At 41.9% G+C, this 19,552-nt stretch overlaps 1 protein-coding gene across 2 annotated transcripts in view; it reads left to right on the plus strand.

Annotated features, from left to right (window-relative positions):
• The window catches only part of Abcc4 (ATP-binding cassette, sub-family C (CFTR/MRP), member 4), a gene marked incomplete at its 5' end in the record, with an annotated part of 227,137 nt that overhangs the window by 161,247 nt on the left and 46,338 nt on the right, over window positions 1-19,552 (plus strand). For both annotated transcript variants that reach the window (XM_005374108.2, XM_005374109.2), the window contains 2 exon segments: window positions 12,936-13,086; window positions 18,386-18,505. In XM_005374108.2, coding sequence (XP_005374165.1) covers window positions 12,936-13,086; window positions 18,386-18,505 — 271 coding nt within the window.

The raw sequence follows: 19,552 nt of genomic DNA on the forward strand, positions 1-19,552 counted from the left end.
TTCTACAGTTTAGAGCTTAACTTTATTACCAAGACTTAACAATAGACGATTCTAATTGTACTATTAGTTGGAAGTATAATCGTTAGAGGAAAATACATAGGTATACTCAAGTTAAATTTAAGTACTATCCATAATGCATAAATGATGTAGAATGAATCTATCATTTTTGTTTTTAAACTGTCTGTTTAATTGAACCAAATGCCCAAGTAGCAGTTTAAATTTTCAGTATTTTTAAAAATGATCAAGAAAGGCTCAAAACCACCCCTCCCTGATTTTATTTCATAGTGGTAACATTTCTTACTGTGACATAGGAGTTTGGAGATATTTGATTCCTGACAGCACAAGTTGTTACTACTCTGTGTGTGTGTGTGTGTACATAAAATACACATCTACCCTCAAAGAAGCAGTTGTTCATATGTGATCATCCTTTCACATCAAGTAACTTCATACATTTCCTATACTATAAATTGAGGAAAATGTGTCACTTGGGCAATTGTAGTGTGACAGGTTAGCCAGTCTTGAAGGCTTTTCTAAGTTGAACCTATAGAAAGTTGGACCTGCCCAAGATCTTTAAACAGGAAAGTGGTAGCTCACCTTGTCATCTTATGGGACTGTAAGGACGGGAGGTGTGTGTATGTATCTCTCTCCTCTGCAGAGGCTCCACTCCCCGCTGGTGGACTTTACCGGAAGGAAGCGAGGCCAGCAGTCGGGCTCACACGCGTGATGCTTGTCTTGATTGTGCCTGTGCTTGTCTCCTGCAAGGCTCTTGTTTGCATATTTCTCTCTGTCACTGTGGTCACCTGGAGAGAAGCCTATGGCAGAGGATTCTCAGCTGCCTTGATGCTGCGCTGAGGGCTGGACAGCAGGCCACCTCTTCCTGTGCACGCTGCGCTTGCCCCCCACTCACCCTGTTTCAATTCAGTCTCCTCCGTGCTGGGTCCCCAGTGGTTCATTTGTCACCCATGGGCCCAGTGGAAACCTAGCAGTGCTTCATGATTAGATTCCCATTTGCAGGATGATTATGGACAAAGTTAGTGAAAACCAGTCACATTGCTAATAGATCTTCATGCTTAGTTGGGTGAAGCTGAAAGTTGAACCCCCAGGGGTATCCTTGGAACCCCCCATGAATGCGAGCCTTTACCTACTTTTTAATTCCCTTGCTAACAAGTGATCTATGTGGGATGAAGAAGTCAGCACCTACTTTAATGCATTCATTGCCTGTCTGTCCTCCTGGGCTCCATGTTGCTCCCTTATTCCTCTGTAAAACATGCCGACACGTGTCTGCCTGTGCTGGCCCGCAGGCCACCCCATAGAGTTCTGACTCTTCCTGAACTCACTCATGCTGCTTGTTTCTGTCTCTAAAAAGGGGGGCGGTGGTGGTGGTAGAAATGGGGATGTAGCTTAGTGGGATGGCTCTAGCTTCAATTCCCAGTTCTGAAAAAAAAGTTGTTTTTACTGACAAATTAATTAGGTATTAGGCATGGCTGAGAGTAAGTCGTGGGGGGAGGGACAGTTGCGGGACTGTAGGAGGACTCTGTACTCAGAGCTTCCCAGGTGTCTTGAAATTTAGAGATGATACATGGTGTGATTTATAAAAGAAAAGCCACCAGAAACTCGTGTCCAGCGTCTAAGTGTTTTCAAGTTAAAGCAAAACTTTTAAGGTTTTGTATTACTTTTGAGCTGGTCAACTGTGGTTTCAAATCATAGGAACTAACAGGGCTTCTGTAACCTGCTGGGGAAGTTGTCCTGGTGCTTCCTGAGCCACACATAGGGAAGGAGGAGGCAGCACGGCTAACGGGAAACCCATGAGCCTGGGGTGTTTGCTCCGAAGTCCACAAGCCTGGGTGTTTGCAAGGACTCCATGTTGTAGAACTGCTGCGTCCAGGGGCATTAGAGGAGATATAGGCTGATAGGCACAGAGCGGCCGATCTCAGGGAGGCTTTTGTCTTAAGCATAGACTTCAGCTTTGGAGAATTGGGTAGAAGAGTACAGAGCAGAAGGAGCCTCCGAAGGAAGGCGTTTCAGAAACATGGGGAAGCTGGGTATGGACACATTTCTATTTGAGACATTTACATAGGAATGCCAAGCATGACCAGTGCAAACCCTTGGTTCTGAATAGTGGGTGCACACTGCAGCGTGGCTCATGCCCTCAGCATCCCCTCCTAACCCCACATCCCAATAGCATGGATCTATACACCATCACAGACATTTACTGGACCAACCTCTGAAGCTGCTAGGTCACTGTGTGTCTGTCTAGTCAAATTATGGTTGCTGGCAAAATTGGAGCTGTTCTGAATTCCAAAGGAAGAAAGAAACCAGGATAGAAAAGGCATGCATGTAGTCTGTTTTAGTGGGTTTCTTCTAAGGACCTTAAAGAGCCCTAGAAATCACTTCTGCCAGTGCTCCTGGTTCTCTAAGAGAAACTTCATGTGTTAAGGGCGTGAAGGTCAAGTGTGCGACCCTAAGTACGATTATGTGTGGCTGGAGGGCACTTGTAATGCGAGTGATGCTGAAGAATTAGACGAGGTGGAGCGGAGCAGCCTTGGAATCTTGCTTTCTAATTCTAGTGCTGGATCTGCCAGTCACTGTGTGTGTCCTCACAAAGTCACATACTGTACATCTGTCATACTAGGACAGTGCTGCCTACTTTGTAAGAGTTGCTGTGAGGATGAAATGACATAATTTTAATCAAAATTCATTTGTTTTAGAGATGGAGTCTCATTGTGGTACCTAGGCTGCCCTTGAACCCTGGGCTCAAGGAATCCTTTTGCCACAGTAACTGGGACTACACTCAAATACCGCCACACTTGGTTAACTTTATTTTTATTTTTTGGCAGTGCAAGGGATCTAACCCAGGGCCTTGCAGAAGCTGGGCAGGTGCTTTACCACTGAGTGACATCCCAGTATCCTGCCAATAAAGTTCACAGCATATCTTTTAAGCACACAGTATTTACTAAATAAAGGGTAGTTGTTTTAAAAATGTGGCATTTATTTTTAAGCGGGAAAAATAGTCTGGTAACAGCATTGTGTTGCCTTATATTGCGTTAAGGTAATTGTCAGACAGATACCAGATCCATAAACATCACATAAGTTTGTGTCCCAGATTCAAGGTTTGTTTTCCCTAAAGACTCTAATCAAAATCAGTTGTTTTTAGAATAGCCTGTTGAACACTGAATATTTTATATTCAGTATAATTTCTGTACTATTTCTAAAACTTCCTTGATCCCTGATGACATTTTGCAAAGAGACTCAATTTTCTAGAATTCTTGTAGTTAACATGGCTTCAAGAGGTCTTGTCGCTAGCAAAGCAAATGAAAATGAAGATACAGTGCAGAGGTGAGATTTAAGCGTTTTAGTTTTTAAATTTTTTTTAAATTGGGACTACTACAAGTGTGCAAACTTGAATACAGCTGCCCTCAGCGAAACGCTGTAAGTTATTGAGGAGAACTGAATGGCAAAACCTTTCTTCTCCTCACACCCCTCATTCAAAAAAAAATCAACAGCTTGACTGAGCTGCAGTAACTGACTTTTCATATCCTTTCATGGGACACAAAGCACTAATCCTGAGGCTACTTGAGCCACCAATGCAGGCAGCAGTAGAGACCACCACGGAATGTGTCATTCCCTCCTCCCCACACACAAAACGCATGGACTGCAGCTTTATGAAGTGAAAATGCCCAAGTCAAAGAGAATGTGAAGGAGGTGTCCTCAGTCATTTCTTCCTAGGGCGCCGCGGGGAGCAGTGAGAAAAAGCCGCTGCATCTGGATATTGAGAACAAAGCCAGCCTGAGACTTGAGAATAATAGGTTGGGTCACCAGCTTTTATAGCCGCCTAAGAGGGGAACCGCCTTGACTTGTCTCGGTACCACTGACCCTTGCATCTCATTGTGTAGAGACGTCAGGGAAAGTGTGTAGAAAGCACCCTGAACAATGACTTTGTCATTTTGAGATTTCTACGGTTTGTTCACCCCTGCCCCCACTCCTACCCTCAAATCCCCATCACACAAAAGAGATTGTTAGTGAGGTTGCCTTGCCCTTGCTTCTAAGATCTCTGTCTTCACCAGCTCTTTAAAAGTAAGCGCATCCATTTTAACCGAATTGCAGTGTTTTCCTGCTTTCAAAATCAGCAAAAGAGTTTTAGGCAGTGCACTTGCAAGAAGGGAGAGTCTGTGCAAATGCCAGCCCTGGAGATAATGATTCATGCCAACTGCCAGGTGAAAGTGGTTTCCTTGTTGTCAACAGGGGGATTCCGTGATAATATGGATTCCTGGAAATATTGACCGGCTCTTGACCTGTGGGTTTCTGTGATCAGGGCGATAGGATTCACACCAGCCCCTTAAAGTGAAAAATGAGATGGTCTGTTTTTGTGCAGTGCGATATTGGCACACTTAGAGAGCAGCACCATCCACATCAGCGTGGTGACAGTTAATCACCAGGGACCCTCCAGACTTCCAGGCTGGCAACCGGTGTTCCAATTTGTCCCAGCATGTGTGCTATAATGATAATGGTTCTAGTTCAACAAGAAGCTAATTAAGACCTAAAGAAAAAAATGAAGGTTCTCATTTTTATCAAGCCTGGTGGTATTCCGCAGAGCATAGAACTCTACATCCTGGCTTTATTGGACGATGTCCATGGCGAAACAATAGTGGCCATTCACAGTGCATTCTCTTCCTGCCATCTTCCATCCTTAGTAATGATAAAGTGGACAATTCTGAGAGGAGGAAAATGGCTAAATATTTACTCATTTGAGACCTTTAGAGTCACCATATGCTGTTCTTGATTACATTCATTTTTGTCTATGTACTTAATGAGTTTTCTTGATAAATGAACAAGTGTTGGGCTCACGAACTTTATTAAAATCTTGGCCTTGCTGCTTGATGTATGGATATGTCCCTTCAATCTGTTACGATACGTAGGTCATTGTAATCTCTGCTGGCTCTGGGTTGTCTCCCATGTGATGGGTTCTGTGAGTCACTTGCTTCTCACAGCCCGTTCTCTGAGTCACTGGTAGAGTGTTCTCTGTCATCCACTTTCAGTGGATGCAAATGGTATAGCTGGAGCCGCAGAGCAGAGGGAGGGGTGGGCCAGCACCCTGTGTGAGTTAGGTCACCCATGGCTCAGGAGCCCTGTGTATAGTGCATGCTGGTTACTGTTCGGTCTCACATGTATCCCCTCCCCCACTGCCAGTGCACCCAAGGTAGTCACTTCTGGGCATTGTGGCTGTGTTCGTGTGCATTGCCCAATCCCTGAGTGTGCCCAGAGGGATAGGAATGGAATTTCTATGGCATATTTATTTTTTACCCTGCCAAAGTTTTTATTGAGATATAATTGACATACAATAAAAGAAACGTTTTCTTTTAGCTTGATGAGTTTTGATAGTTGGGTACATCTCAGTAACCACCACCTAAAATAAGATAGAATTTTCTTCTTCCCAGAGTATCTCCTTGGTTCTTCTATAGTCAATTTCCACACCCCCACCTCTCCTCTATTTCTGTCTACATGGATCTCTTTTCCTGTTGTTGGCCTGTGTAGACATGGAATTAGTACAGTCGTGGTTTTCTGTGGCTGGATTTTTTTTTGTTCAATACAAGATATTTTACTTCCTTGCCTGTTTTAGTGGCTTCTTTCTTTTCCTGCCTTCCTTCCTGCCTCCTTCCCTGCCTGCCTCCCTTCCTTTCTTCCTTTTCTGACTGATAGAATCACTATTTATCTTTTCATTACTGGTGGATATGTGGGTTACTGCCGTATTTGTGACAGTGAGGCATCCTGCGGAAGTGTTTATATACACATGTTTTCATTCTTCTTACATAAAATAACTAAGGTCATGTTGCTGGGCTATAAGGCAGGTTTGTGTTCACTTTAAAAAACGAAACAATTTTGGTGTGTGGCATGAGAAGTTAGGGATTGAGATTTATTTTTTCCTCTATTCAAGCCACAGTCAATTCATAGTAAATTGTCTTGATTACATTCATTGTCTTGACACCTTTGTTGACTGCTTGTGAGCAGGTCTTTTCCATGTGCTTTACTTTGGTTCACTGATAGGTTTGTCATTATGTCATTAATTCTGCCTCTTGGTTATTGTTCGTTTTAGTAAGCCTTGAAATCCAGTTTAAGTCCTCTAACTCTGTATTTCTTTATTGAGATTCCTTTGTGTATTTTGGAACTTTTAAAGTTTCAGAGTCAATTTGCCTCCCCTGCAAGTTTTTTTTTTTTTTTTTTAAGTTTTGCTGCTGGGTGTGATTCCCAGCACTGAGGTTGGGGAACAGCTTTGTGGGGATTTTGATTAATATTGTCTTTTAGCCGTCAAACAATGTGAAGACTCTGCAGATCTCAGCAGTATTTAATCTTTCAATCACTGGTATGGTATATCTGCCCATTTGTTTAAGTCTTTAATTTTTCTCAAAAAATGTTTTTGAGTTTTTGATATAGACATTTTGCACTCCTTTGGTTACATTTATTCCTGGGTATTTAATGTTCTTCTATTTATGGGATTGTTTTATATTCTTTAGTTGGTTGTTAGTATATAGAAATATAATTGATTTATGTATGTTAAAATTGTGTCATTAAGTTGCTGGATTCAGTTTACATTTGCTGGAATTGTTTGATTGAGGTTTTTCTTTTAATTCTATAGAATTTCCTACATACACAATCATATCAACTGCATAAATGACAGCTTTACTTCCTTCTACTATTTGTGGTTTTTATTTCCTTTTCTTGACTTATTGCTATGGCTTGAGTTTCATCACCTTTTTATATCCTTACAGGAAAGACTTTTGGTACTTCCCCATAAGATATTCATCACAGTTGTGTGTATGCATGTGTTTTCAGTAGATATTTTCACCAAATTGAAAAAAATTTCCTTTAATTTCTGATTTTTGACTTAAAAATTTTTTTAATCAAAAATAGGTGTTTAATTTTAACAGGTGTTTTTTCTTCATCTCTTAAGATAATCTTATGATTTTTCTTTTTTATTTTCTTCATGTGGTAAATTATACTGAGTGATATTTGCAAGTTAATTTAGCCTTGTATTCTTGTGATAAATTCCACTTGGTCATGACATAGCATTTTTAACAAATACATCATTGTATTACATTTATTGATTTTTTAATGAATTCTGTATCACTTGGTCATGAAGAATGTGAATCTAATTTTCTTTTCTTGTAATGTTTTGTTAGAGTTACAGTGGCCTCATAAAAAAGAGTTGGGAAGTGTTTTCTCCTTTTGATAATCAGTTTTATGTGTCAACTTGGTTAGTCTACAGTTTCCAGTTATTCAGCGAAACAGTGATCTGTTGTTGCTGTGAAGGTATTTTGTAAATCTAATTAAAGTCCATAATTAGTTGATTTCAAGTAAGGACAATTATATTAGGTAATATGGGTGAGCTTGATTCAATCATCCAAAAGACTAAGAGCTGAGATTTCTCTGAAGAATATGAATGCCTCCTTTGGAGAGCAGCTTCAACCCCTACCCTTCCAAATAGTCAGCTGTGTTGATTCTGGATTCACCTACCCTGCCCCCAAAATCATATTAGCAGATTTTGTGCAATGAGTGTTTTATTATTTATCCTATCCTGGTTGTGTTTCTTTAGTGGAAACCTGATAATACATTCTTCTTCTGTTTTCTGAAAGAAATACTGGAAGATGAATAGTTTTCTTTTTCTAGTATTTCCTAGAATTCACCAGTAAATATGCATAGCTAGAAATTTTCTTCAGTGAGGATTGTGATTGTACACTTACTTCCCACCTATTGCTATATATATAGTATTATTAGATTTCTATTGGTTCTTATGTCAGCCTATGTCTCATTTATTACAAAATTTGCCCTTTGCATCAAAAATTGAAAATCCACTGGTGCAATGTTTGTTCTTTTTAATACTGTTTGCTCTTGTATTATCTTTGTGTAACTCATGACAATGGTAACTTCCCCCCTTTTTCTTGGTCAGTCTCAGTGTAGGAATTCATTCTGTTAGTATTTTCAAAGAACACACTTTTGAGTGTGCTGATTTTCTCCTTTGAAATTATTCTTCTATTTCATTAATATCTGCTGTTTTCTATTTCCATTCTTCTTGTTCTTTAGTGTAATATGCTATTCTTTTTTCCCTTTTCTTCCAGTAGTTTTTCTAGAGACTTGTGGTTAACCTTTTTTTAAGAAAGTATTTAAAGCTATAAATTCATCTCTAAACACAGCATTAGTTGGAACCTTCAAATTTTCATATTATTAGATTTTTAGTTTCCTTTTAAAAACATTTCCTATTAATCTGTTTGAACCAGGTGTTTAGAAATGTATTGCTGAATTTCTAAATTTGTAGTTATTTTCTAGCTACTTTGTTATTGGTTTCTTTTTAAAGCCACTTGGTCAGATATATTTTGCACAATTTCTATTAAAGTTTGTTGATACTGCTTTATGGCAGGGTAGATGTTCACTTGAAAAGAATGTAGTTGTTGGCTATGGTATTACAGCCATTCAGTCATGATTAAGTCAAGCTTGTTAATCATTTTTCTCAAATCTTCTGTAACCCTTGATTTTTATCTGGGTTATTAAGTTATTAAGTAGGTCAGATTTTCTCACTGTGACTGAGTTTGTTTCTCCTAGGTTTATTAGGGCTTTGCTTTATTCATTTTGGAGTTACGCTTTTGGGTTCATATAAATGGATTTGTTTATATCTTCCAGGTGATCTGACCTTTTTTTCTTGTGAAGTGTTTTCTTTTAGGCATCCTTCCTGAATTAAAGCTTCTGTGTTTACAGAGAGAGTACCGGCTATTCACCTTTCTTTCGATTAATGTTTTCACTTTTCCTACCTTTATTTTTAAGGTGTGATGTTAAATATAGCGACAGGCTTCTGACTTGAATTTTGCAATACGCATTAATACTAAAATTAAAAAAAACTAGAATGGGATCTATCCATCCGTGAGACCTGCTGAATACAAAGGCAGGCAGAGGGCACCACGTTTCCCAAATGCCTGCTACGATGCTGACAAACAGCCTACAGCGCACAAGCCATTCACTCTGCAGGGCAATTAGCTGTGACTCAAGACACAGAGCTAACTCAAGGATGACCCAGCTCCCGGAGCTGCTGTGGATGGGAGAACCAGCCAAACGAGGGATAAAAGGACTGGTTACTACTGCGTCCAGGTTTAGAAACCCTTCTCAGTCTTAGAGAACATTTATGTAGCTGTCCTTGTACAAAGAAGGATGACAACGTTCTACAAAGTTCTGATTTAGCAAAGGTAATTGAGTTGGGTGAGGTCAGAAGAAACAGGTGGGAAAGGAGAGACCTCCCAAGGCGGGTCTATACCAAAACAGACCTGGGAGCCAGAGTTGACCTTTGAACTCCTGAGGTGTGCAGGGTGACATACGAGCACTTAGCTTGCACCTGCTGATTTAATGGTGACACTGAGGCAGCACGAAGGCTTATGAGCTTGCATTTAAGGCCTTCTGTATTTTCCCCTTTGCTTGGACTTGCCCTGTAATTGAAGGGTAGTGAGTATGGTTTGATAGGAATGACAGTCTTACTTCTTAATACTGGTTTCGATAGCCTGTTCAGAATTTTAGTGCCTCCATAAGAATTACAGATTAGCAGCAACACAGTCTGTTACAATAGTTATTTCAGAGGTAATTTTTTATCTCATATATTTCCAGAATAAATAGAAGAATCGCTTCTGTACTCACATGAGTAAAGAGCGTACTGATAAAAAACAAACTACGCATCAGAGTTTTTTTTTTTTCTTTCTAAATCAGAGGAAAATCTGGCCTGGCCTTCTTGCCAACAGTGAACCCTGCTTTGTCTGTTGCACCTATGTCCTATCTTCTGCAAAATCAGTAATAGTTGAAGGCAATCTGGATAAGTTGCACTTATCACAAATGGCAGCAGAATTCTAGAGTCTGACTGACAGCAGCATTGAAAGCGTTCCAGTTCTACCTAGTTGTTAGCAATCTTGATGATCCTGATTTTATTTTTTAATACTGGAAGCAAATAATAAATTACTGTGTGCTGAGTGAGTGTCTTTACGAGTAAATACGGATTTTCACTTCTGCCTAATGGAAGTGTGAGGCAGAGGTCAGGTAAGGAACAGAGTGAGAGAGAAACTACGGCGTGCTCTTTGCATCAAATGAGACTGCATTTTTACTGCTGTTTATGGGAAACATGTCCTTTGGCACAAGCCTCACCCGGACGAGCAGGAGCAGAACCCCTTGGAATTAAATTTAAAATACACTGTAGGTAGAAACCTAGAAATTCCTATAGAACTACAAGCAGTTTGATAGGTAAATGCCAAATGCATTTTAAAATTGTGTTTGTGAAAAGACTACTCAAGTTCGTGATATTAGCATAAAATACTAGTTCTAGAAGAGTCTTTCTGGGGAAATCTGTGTTCTCAGCACCACTCAAATACAGATATAAAATGTGCAAATACTCAGTTCTCTATTTTGTATCCTGGGGTTTATGTATTTGTTAAAATTAAATTTGGTTCTTTTTTTCCCTCCCTAAGTTGTTTTTCTTTTGGACTTAAAACTCATCTTTCTTTTATTTTTATTTTTATTTTTTTTTGGTTTTTGGTTTTTCTCTGGTACCGGGAACCGAACTCACGACCTTGCGCTTGCCAGGCAGGCGCTTTGCCACTGAGCTAAATCCCCAGCCCCCTAAAACTCATCTTTCTTATGAAACATTATTTTTTTAAAAAAACTTGGAACAATATTTCTTTAATCAGCATGTATCAGTGTGTTCTATTAGAGGAATTGTTAGGACTTTTTCATGCCCCCTCTGCTTTTTTGAGCTGAGCAGCTTGTTATTCCCTGAGTAGCTGGGAATCAAGGAGTGGTCACCCCATGGGAGAGGTCAGTACAGCAAGAAATCCAACAAAGTACCAAATGCAAAGAAAGGGGGAAATGCGATATATAAAGTGGTATATTAGGTATTATGTTTTTTTTCAAATCTCGTATGTATATGGGATACACTGTCACGGAGAGATTAAGAGAACAGACTTGGGATCAAAATGCCTCTGAGGGATCTGATTTTGGACAGTCATTTAACTTTCTGAGCCTCAGTTTGCTCCTTTGTAAAGGGGGATGGTGGTCCTCACTACGTAGATTTTTCTGTGAAAATGAAGTCAGCTAATGCATGGGAAGTGCTTAGGGGTTGGGCACAGGCAGACCTTGTGAAATGCGGTTTGTTTTCGGCATGTCAGAAAGCAGGACAGTTGTACGTAGTTGTCAGCTAGATAATAGAACATTTCTTCACTGTAACAGGGACATTTACTGTATGCACAAGCAATATAGCGATGTCTTATTTTTCTGATTTGGGGGACAGTTTTTTAAAAAAAACAATTAACATTTTTATAAGCTTCATGTTTTCCTTTATTGCGTCTGCATACCTTATTAGCAGTTCATTTGTGTTAAGTATGGTTTGTTGGGAACAGCTGCTCACTGTCCGTTCTTAGGATAGGGTACACATGCGACATCCCTTTTACAAGCCGTGGTGAGGAAGGCCCCAAACCTATATTTCCACAGTGCTAAGTGATTCTGCTGAGGTCAGGTGCTTCTGTGTAAGGTCGCAAACCTCACAGGTTTTGGACTAGGCCAAATGAAGCACATGGCCCTGACTTTGGGCCCTCTCCAGAGTCAGTGTTGCTCCTCCTTAGCTGGAGGACTCGAGTGTCGCACTGAGTCATAGCACCTGAGGCCACAGAACATGATTTCACACTTTGCCTCATAAGGATGGATCCTAAGCCAGCAGCATCCAGTGACTCAAGTTTCTATTCTTCTTGCTGTCTTTTTAGACTGTCAGAGTTTCCCAAAATGAAGTCCCTTGTCAGGAGAGGTGATGATTGAATGAATGGTCATAGAACTAACTGCTCTCACAGGGCCATTCTTATGGTAAATGCCTGGTTAATGGCATCAGCCATGTTCTCTGCATTTGCCTTGCAAGCAGACATTCAAATCTTATTCTAATGGAAAATGTAATGCTTATCTAGAAGATAGGATTCCAAATAACAACAAAAAATCTTATAGACATTGGAGGTTGCTTACTGGTTTTCGAAACTTTTACTCAGATTTCTAAAAAATTTTAAACTCTTCTCTGTTGGTTATCCTTTATTGGGTCTGTTGACAAACTCTGATATCCCTCAGGTTAGAATATGTAGGAGAAAAGTTAAAGAGAGATTATGAGGCCTGGTAAGCAAAATTATTTTTCATGAACAATGAAAAGGTGTCTATATCCTGCGGGGAGGCATAATGTCTACTAACAGGAGCTTCCCAGTTCCATGAGTAATGGTGTGTAAGTTTGATCAAGCTGCTCTTCCCTCCCTGTGTCCCAGTGTCTTTTCCTGTAAAATAACATGAGGATGCTACTTTGTAAGTGTGTCCTGAGGTTTGAATGCGTCTATACACGTGGCGTGCCTAACATACGGCCACGTGCACGGTCAGCGTTCGGTGATACTAACTGTAGGTAGAAAACCCAGAGAGAGGACTCCCCACTTCCAAAGGGGAAGATCCAAATTCATTTACTTCTTTTCTGAGCATTGAATTTGCAGTAAGCCACTTCTTTATCCCTGCGTAGCTGAGATTCCTGGATTCCTAGTCTTAATACCTGCTTGCTTGTTTCCCTAGTAACATCTGATTCAAGATAGTTTGGGATCCAGTCTTCTGCTAAGTCTCTGCTTTCTGGTCTACCAAATAGAGAAGGAATAGCGATGCCTGCCTCCTGTGGCTAATGAAAGTATCAAAATGTATTAAACATTTTGTATTAAGTGCACGAAAACATTCTCTTCCTGGTGTTTTGCCCACAGCAGGCATGTGATACATAGCCTCAGTGCCACCAACGTCTTTGTTATTTCTCCGGAAGGCAAAACAAGGAGTGGAGTCCTAACAAAACAACACAGTAAGGTCTGTTTTGGAAAGGATTCTGGATAAGAAGCTCGTCTCTGTTTCTGCCCTTCCAGACATTGCTGCTTGTCATCGGTGTGGTGGCCGTGGCCGTGGCAGTGATTCCTTGGATGGCAATACCCATGATTCCCCTTGCTATCATTTTCTTCATTCTTCGGCGATACTTCTTAGAAACGTCAAGGGATGTCAAACGCCTGGAGTCCACAAGTGAGTACCGAGGATCACCAGCGGGTGTGCAATGAGACGGAGCTTTCATTTATGCCGTAGTTAAGAAAATGCTAAAGTTCTGCAGGCTCAGTCCTCCCGAATTTCTCCCTTTGTTACTGGAAGGTAATAAAACACAGCATTAGGGTCCCCATGACTCACTGTGGTCCTTAAAGCAAGTGGAGCTGGTGGCTTGCCAGGTGCAGCTTTTCAGTTTACCATAAGGAGTGACAGGCAGATGTGGGATAATACTCAAGTGGAATTCGCCACAGACAGAGACCATCTCTGTCTTGCTCCTGACATACTTCCCTGCATGCACAGGTCAGGCACTCAGTAAGCATTTTTCAAATAAAACATCTCATCATGTGTTGAACTAATTTAGAAAAAAAAAACAAGGACTTTTTCCTTCCCTGAAGATACTGGAAATGACAAGAAAAGGAAAAGAGTAAAGAAAGGAAAGGTAAGGGTGTGGGAAATATATGTCAGAAGTAAGGTATTTGAAAAATAGAATTGTTATTTATTGCTAGTAAGCTGCAGTTGCTAAGTGCTTTGGAAACATAAGCATGATTATTTTTAATTTTGCTCCTGATTGTCAGTGGTGCTTGGTGTAAATGCCTCATGGTTTGAGTTTTTTACCTAGGCTGTTAATATACATGGATACTGAAAAATCAGAAGGAAAGTTTAGAATGCATTTAGTCTATTTATTGCTCTATTTAACTTTCTAGTTTGGGCATAATGGGAAAAATGTCTTATGATTAATCATTGTATTCTGCACATAATCACAGAGGATGAATTAATCCAGAGCTCAACTCCTTATGAATGTGCAAACTAGCATATTTCATTATTATTAAAATTTAAAACCATAAGGAGGGTAAAATTGTTAATTTCTAAAAAAGCTTTAAGCACCATCGCCAAAAAGTAGAAAAGGAAGATCTTCCACCAGAAAACCTCTATGGTGAATAGTTTGTGCAATTGAATGCCAACTCATGTTTGTGAAAACCAAACCAAGAAGAGAAAAATTAGGAGTCCCCCGAGTCTAGAAAAAAAATATAAACTCATCAGGACAGAGCAGTTCTTTTCTCATGGCGTAAGTGTCTCGCTCTTAATTATAAATGCTTATGAGCCATTTGTCATAACTGTCTATATGGACCGGAGCAAAGGAAGTTTTCCAGTCATCCGGAGGACCTGCTAAACTACTATGCGGCACCACGGGAGGTGTTGCCGTGGTAGGCAGAGTGGTGAGGTTCGCATGTGTGTAGCTTTCTGCTGATGCAACTTGTGTGACAGTGACAGGACTCAGGCAGGAGTCATTGCCAGAGACCCTCCTTTGTGCATTTTATTAGCCTCAGGTTTTTCTGTACAGATACAAGCTTTTAGATGTTTTATGAGTTGTGGAGTGGAGTTACTCAACAGTCTTGCTGCAAAGGAAGCTTTAAGTATATTTGAGGATGGTTGTTCATTCCAGAAGGAACGCCTTGACATATATTTTTATCTGTGGCAAGAGTCACTTCCCATCCATGTAGAAGTGGAAAGGACCTAAAGCCTTTTGCAAGCCAGGTGTGGTGGTGCACACCTGTAATCCCAGAACTCTGGAGGCTGAGGCAAGAGGATTGCTGTGAATTTGAGGCCAACTTGAGCTACATAGTGAGTTTGAGGCCAGTCTGAACTGCACAGTGAGACCCTGTCTCAAAAAAAAACAAAAAAATTAAAACTTTTTGTAAGAAGCAGGTAGAATTTTCTTTCCCGAGTCCCAGAGTGTAACCTAAACCTTGGCATAATTTTTTTTTATGTGGAGAATCTTAGAACTTTGTCATGGCCCCTGTGGAGAATTTGGGTTTTTCTGTACCCTTGTTGACTGTGACAAGGAATTAAATATGGATATTCCCTTCTCTGCATCCCCAGATAACCAAATGGACCATTTACCGTCATTCATCTGGGTATGAGTTTGTGTCATAACAGCTCTACTGTTTTATCGAAGCAACAATTGGTAGTGATTTTTGCGGCCATTGATACAGTCACCAGCAAAAAGAAGGCTGCCTGATGGCTGTGGCAAGAGGCATAGACTACTTCATCCTTGTGCTCTGAGGAACTTCAAGAGCCCAGGATCTCTTTTCAGATCCTACTGCCTAGCTGCTTTTGGAAGCAGAGACTGATATTTAAGCACTTTTAATAATAGCTGACCATAATGATTTTTATTTTTTGAAAGAAAAATGTAGCAGCAGTCATACAGAGGCGCATAAAACCCGGATGGCATTTGGGTACATTTCTCTAGTCAACTCTGTGTCTGACAGTGCCTGGTTTGTGAGCTGTGTCTGCATTCTCTCCACAATGATTCTGTGATCCATTAGTAATGTCTGCCACAGGCACCCATTTGCGAGCGGAGCATTAACACGTGCTTCTTGTTTTCAGACCATAGATCCTCGAAGTTGCCATTTTAAAGAGTTCCCATGCTAGATTTCCAGGGCTGTTGTTCAGTGTAGAGAAACCTAATGGGTATTAGTAAAGTAAGAGTTGGGAGTTTTCTAACCACGAGGTACAAAGTCTAGAGAAAGATATGTGTAAAGCTACAAAGTCTAGAGTTGCATCTAATAATACATGAGCACTATAACTCTTAATTATTGGCCCCTTGAGACTCTGACTCAGATTAAAAGCACAGCCTTGGGAATAAGAGTTGGGTCTGGGACCCAACTGTACTACATGGAATAATTTCTTTAATCCTGGGCAATGCAGTTAATGCTTCAGGTCCATTTTCCTTTGTTAAGGCTGTAATCATACCTTCCCTGTGGAGCTCTCCTGAGGATTGCTTGAGACAGTGCCTGGAAAGTGCTTGCTGGCCACTACCAAAAGTACTAGAACCTCACACATAAGGGAATTAAAAATGTAATAATCAGACGGTCTCCCACAGTGTTAATGCTAAGATCTCTGTCCTGTTCTTTCCCTGAAAATATCCTCAGTTCTTCAGGGTGTGTCTAGAAGAAGGGTTGGGGTTGCAGAAAGCACAGCTGTGGGTCTAGTGAAGTATAGGGTTATACCAATGTCATGGTATTACACACTCTGTTTCAGGCTAGCTTTTCAGATCTGTGTAGGAAAAAGGCAAGATAACCTGGAGCCTGGCCACATGCTGTCCCCTGGGACTAGTTAATGGTCTTTGCAGACCATTCAGTGCACCCTCCCTGATATTGCACACAGCCCTTTGTAGGGTGTGAAAGAAGCAGGATTATCTCTCATGGGTGCAAATTCCTGCTGTACCTCAGCAACTCTCAGGTAATGTCAAGGATGTGACTTGGCCTTGACTTTCCTGGTCGTCACGGCTGGGATGCAACTGTAAGGTGGACCCTGCTCTTAAGCTCAGCCTGAGAGAGCCACTGGTGACTTTGGTCTCCTGATAGGGGATGCAGGCAAGGATGGCCAAACTGAAAGCTTCCTTTGAGGACCCTGCTTGGTAAGCACCACACCTGTCTCCTTCTCAGAGTGATCTTCTCTGATGAAATAGTGTTCTTGTCATGACGCCACCTGGTTCTGTAGAGGAGGGCACCTGGTTCTAATGAGTGTTCTGGGTTCTCTGGAGCCAAACCTTTGGCATACTCTTGGTAGGGCATGGGCATGTGGAATCCTAGGTTGGTCATCCCCGGGAGCATCCTGTCTGCAGAGTGGCTGAGTTCTGGGGCAGGTTGGAATATTTACTGAAGTCTTCAGGAACAGCCTGTGAGAGGCTCCCACCTTTCCTACTTGGAGCATGAGCTCGGTCCCATTTCCATCTTAAAAGCACAGAGTTAAATAAGTAACAATTAAAAGATATATCCTGGTCAGAAAGAGCCCCAGGGAGGAATGGGCGGTCAGCAGGACCATGGCTAAGGTGTTGCACCTTCTCTGACCTGAGTGTCATGCATACTTAGAAGCCCCCTTTCTCCTTGCTTGTACAACTATGGACTGATTTATGAGGCAGCCCTGTGTCTTGGTGCACATGTACCCCAGCCCCCCAAAACATGCACAGCAGCCACGGACAGACGCAGTGGAAACATCCACATTGGATCACACTGTCATACAGTTAAGCACTTGGATGCCTTACAGAATAACTTTGAGCTTTTTCCCTTGATTTTTACCCCCTTGTCTTCTTATGAAATCTACACAGCCTCTTGTAAGGTGAATGGGCTTAACTTCTAATTGCTCCATGTTTTACCGACAGGACTTCTCTAGGATGTGGACAGGTAACAAAGTGATCTGTCAGTATCTCCTACCCATAAAGCACAAGTGGTTCACCCCAGACATGGTAAAGACTGCATGCTGGATACTAGCCTTGGTCCATCTAGCCCAGCACAGCCCTGTTCACAGTGCAGAGGGGAGACTATCGAAACCATCCTGTCAGGCAGCGGGCAGCCCATGTGTCCTGTTGGGGGTGGGGTGGGGGTGGGCCTTGGCCTGTTGTCATGATACAGTGTGCTCAAAACACACGGCCAGTCATGGGGCACACGTGCCAAATCAAAACGAAGATACACACGGGGACTTCACCTTTCTAAATTCTGTCAAGATGAGAAAGCCACGAAGACCACAGTTGGATTTGGAGGTCACGTGGCACAGTGACCTCCAAACATGAGGATGGGTTTCTGGTCTGGTAGTTACGAAAGCGTCCTTCGTGGTCCTACAGCTGAGGTCAAGACCCGTTAAAGACCTGTGGCCAAGCAGGTTCTGTGGGCACAAGTGCAGTGTGGCTCCCAGGTACACAGTGACCATAAAAGACTCTTCCTTGACAGAGGAAGATTCCCCAGGGTGCAAGGAGGTGACACACTGTCCATTGAACCTACTTGCCAGGATCTGTCCTGTGCCAGGTGCTGTTCTAGTTTCTGGCCTACCATAGCTATGCCCTGGCCCCTAAATAGATCATCATAATTCATCATGGTGAGTGTTCTTAACAGAATTGAAAAATAGTAATAATAATAATGATGATGTTACTGGCTTAAAAATCAGTGAAAAGTAATTTCTGCTCAAAGGGATGTCCAGAAGAATATGGAGGAGAGGACCCTGAAGAATGAGTTAGCAAAGAGAATGAATTGGATTAGGGCCAAGGTGGGTAGAATGAGGACTTTAGTTTCCTGGTCCTTACAATGAGGCAGGCTTTGTGCGGGGACTGAGTGTGGGTATCCAGGGTCCTCTCCCGGTTGCTGGTAGTATTTTGTCTGGAAACTCGGCACCCCTAGCTTCCCCCTCGGTGGGATGTGTGATCACGGAGCACAGCAGGCAGCTGGTTTCTTGCACCCAGCCTCACCAAGCTTCCTCTCTTTTGTGTCTGTCTGTGTTTCTGCAGCACGGAGTCCGGTCTTTTCCCACTTATCCTCTTCCCTCCAGGGACTCTGGACCATCCGGGCATACAGGGCTGAAGAGAGGTGTCAGGAGCTGTTCGATGCACACCAGGACTTACACTCAGGTCTGTATGCGTCTGTATGTGTCAGAGCCCGGCATCTACTGCTTGCTCCGCAGGTAGCATCTCTTCCTGCTGCAGGCACTGCCCAAGTTCACCTTTGCTGATCTTCCTGTCCTTCTGCCCTTGGGCTTTAACTCCTCATGGCATCCCTTTGTACTTTCCCGCGTTACCTCTGCCCAGCTTGCATGGTGCTTCCATCTCAGTGCCCTGTGGCTCTCTGTCCCTTTAGGGCAGGGGTCAGCAAATACGTTTTTTCTTTTTCTTTTTTACAAAAGGCTACCTAGCAAATGTGTGCCACATAGTCCCTGCAGCTGCTCCTCCCTGTGCTGCCCTAACACAGAAGCAAGTGTAGACACTATGTCACTCACTGGCCACGCTCCCATCAAACTTCTGCTAAACAGGTGACGAGCATGTCTTGACCCCCAGGCTGTGGGTTACTGACCCTTGATTTAGACTTTAGAACATACGAGGTTTCTGAACTGACAAAATCAGTGTTCTGTTTAACTGATCGTCTGCCTGCTTGATGCGTATTATTCTTCGTATCAGTGAAGCGTTTTTCCACTTATACATTTCCAAGTGTCCTCTGAATATACAGTGTTCATTGTTGTCATCTGAATATACAAAATCCTGGCCCATCTTTCCAATCTGTATTGTTTTGAGGCCTACGTGCTACTTTATAAACCACCTGCAGATCCTTTTAGGAAGGTGGTCATTCATGTGCAGCTCCAAAGCATCTGACCCGTGTGCAGGTCCCTCTAAGTACGGAAGGTGGTAGAATAGATGGTGAGCTGCGCTGTCTGCTACTGAACCGAGAACCCTCCATATGTGAGCTGGTGAACTTCACATGATAGCCTGGCCCTGCAAGACCATTTTGTCCATGGCTTTATTATTATTATTATTATTATTATTATTGTGTTTCTGCTTATCATCTCTGAGTCCCATGTCTCAGTGCACCTGTTTGCAGAGCCGCTGCACAGTTTTGTGTGGGGACCATGCATGCATTGTCCAGCTTTTTGGAACCTTCGGGTTCCTTGGGTGTGTGGCTCTTCT

The sequence above is a fragment of the Chinchilla lanigera genome, unplaced genomic scaffold (assembly GCF_000276665.1).
Source record: "Chinchilla lanigera isolate Chin_1 unplaced genomic scaffold, ChiLan1.0 scaffold00003, whole genome shotgun sequence".
NCBI lineage: Eukaryota > Metazoa > Chordata > Mammalia > Rodentia > Chinchillidae > Chinchilla > Chinchilla lanigera.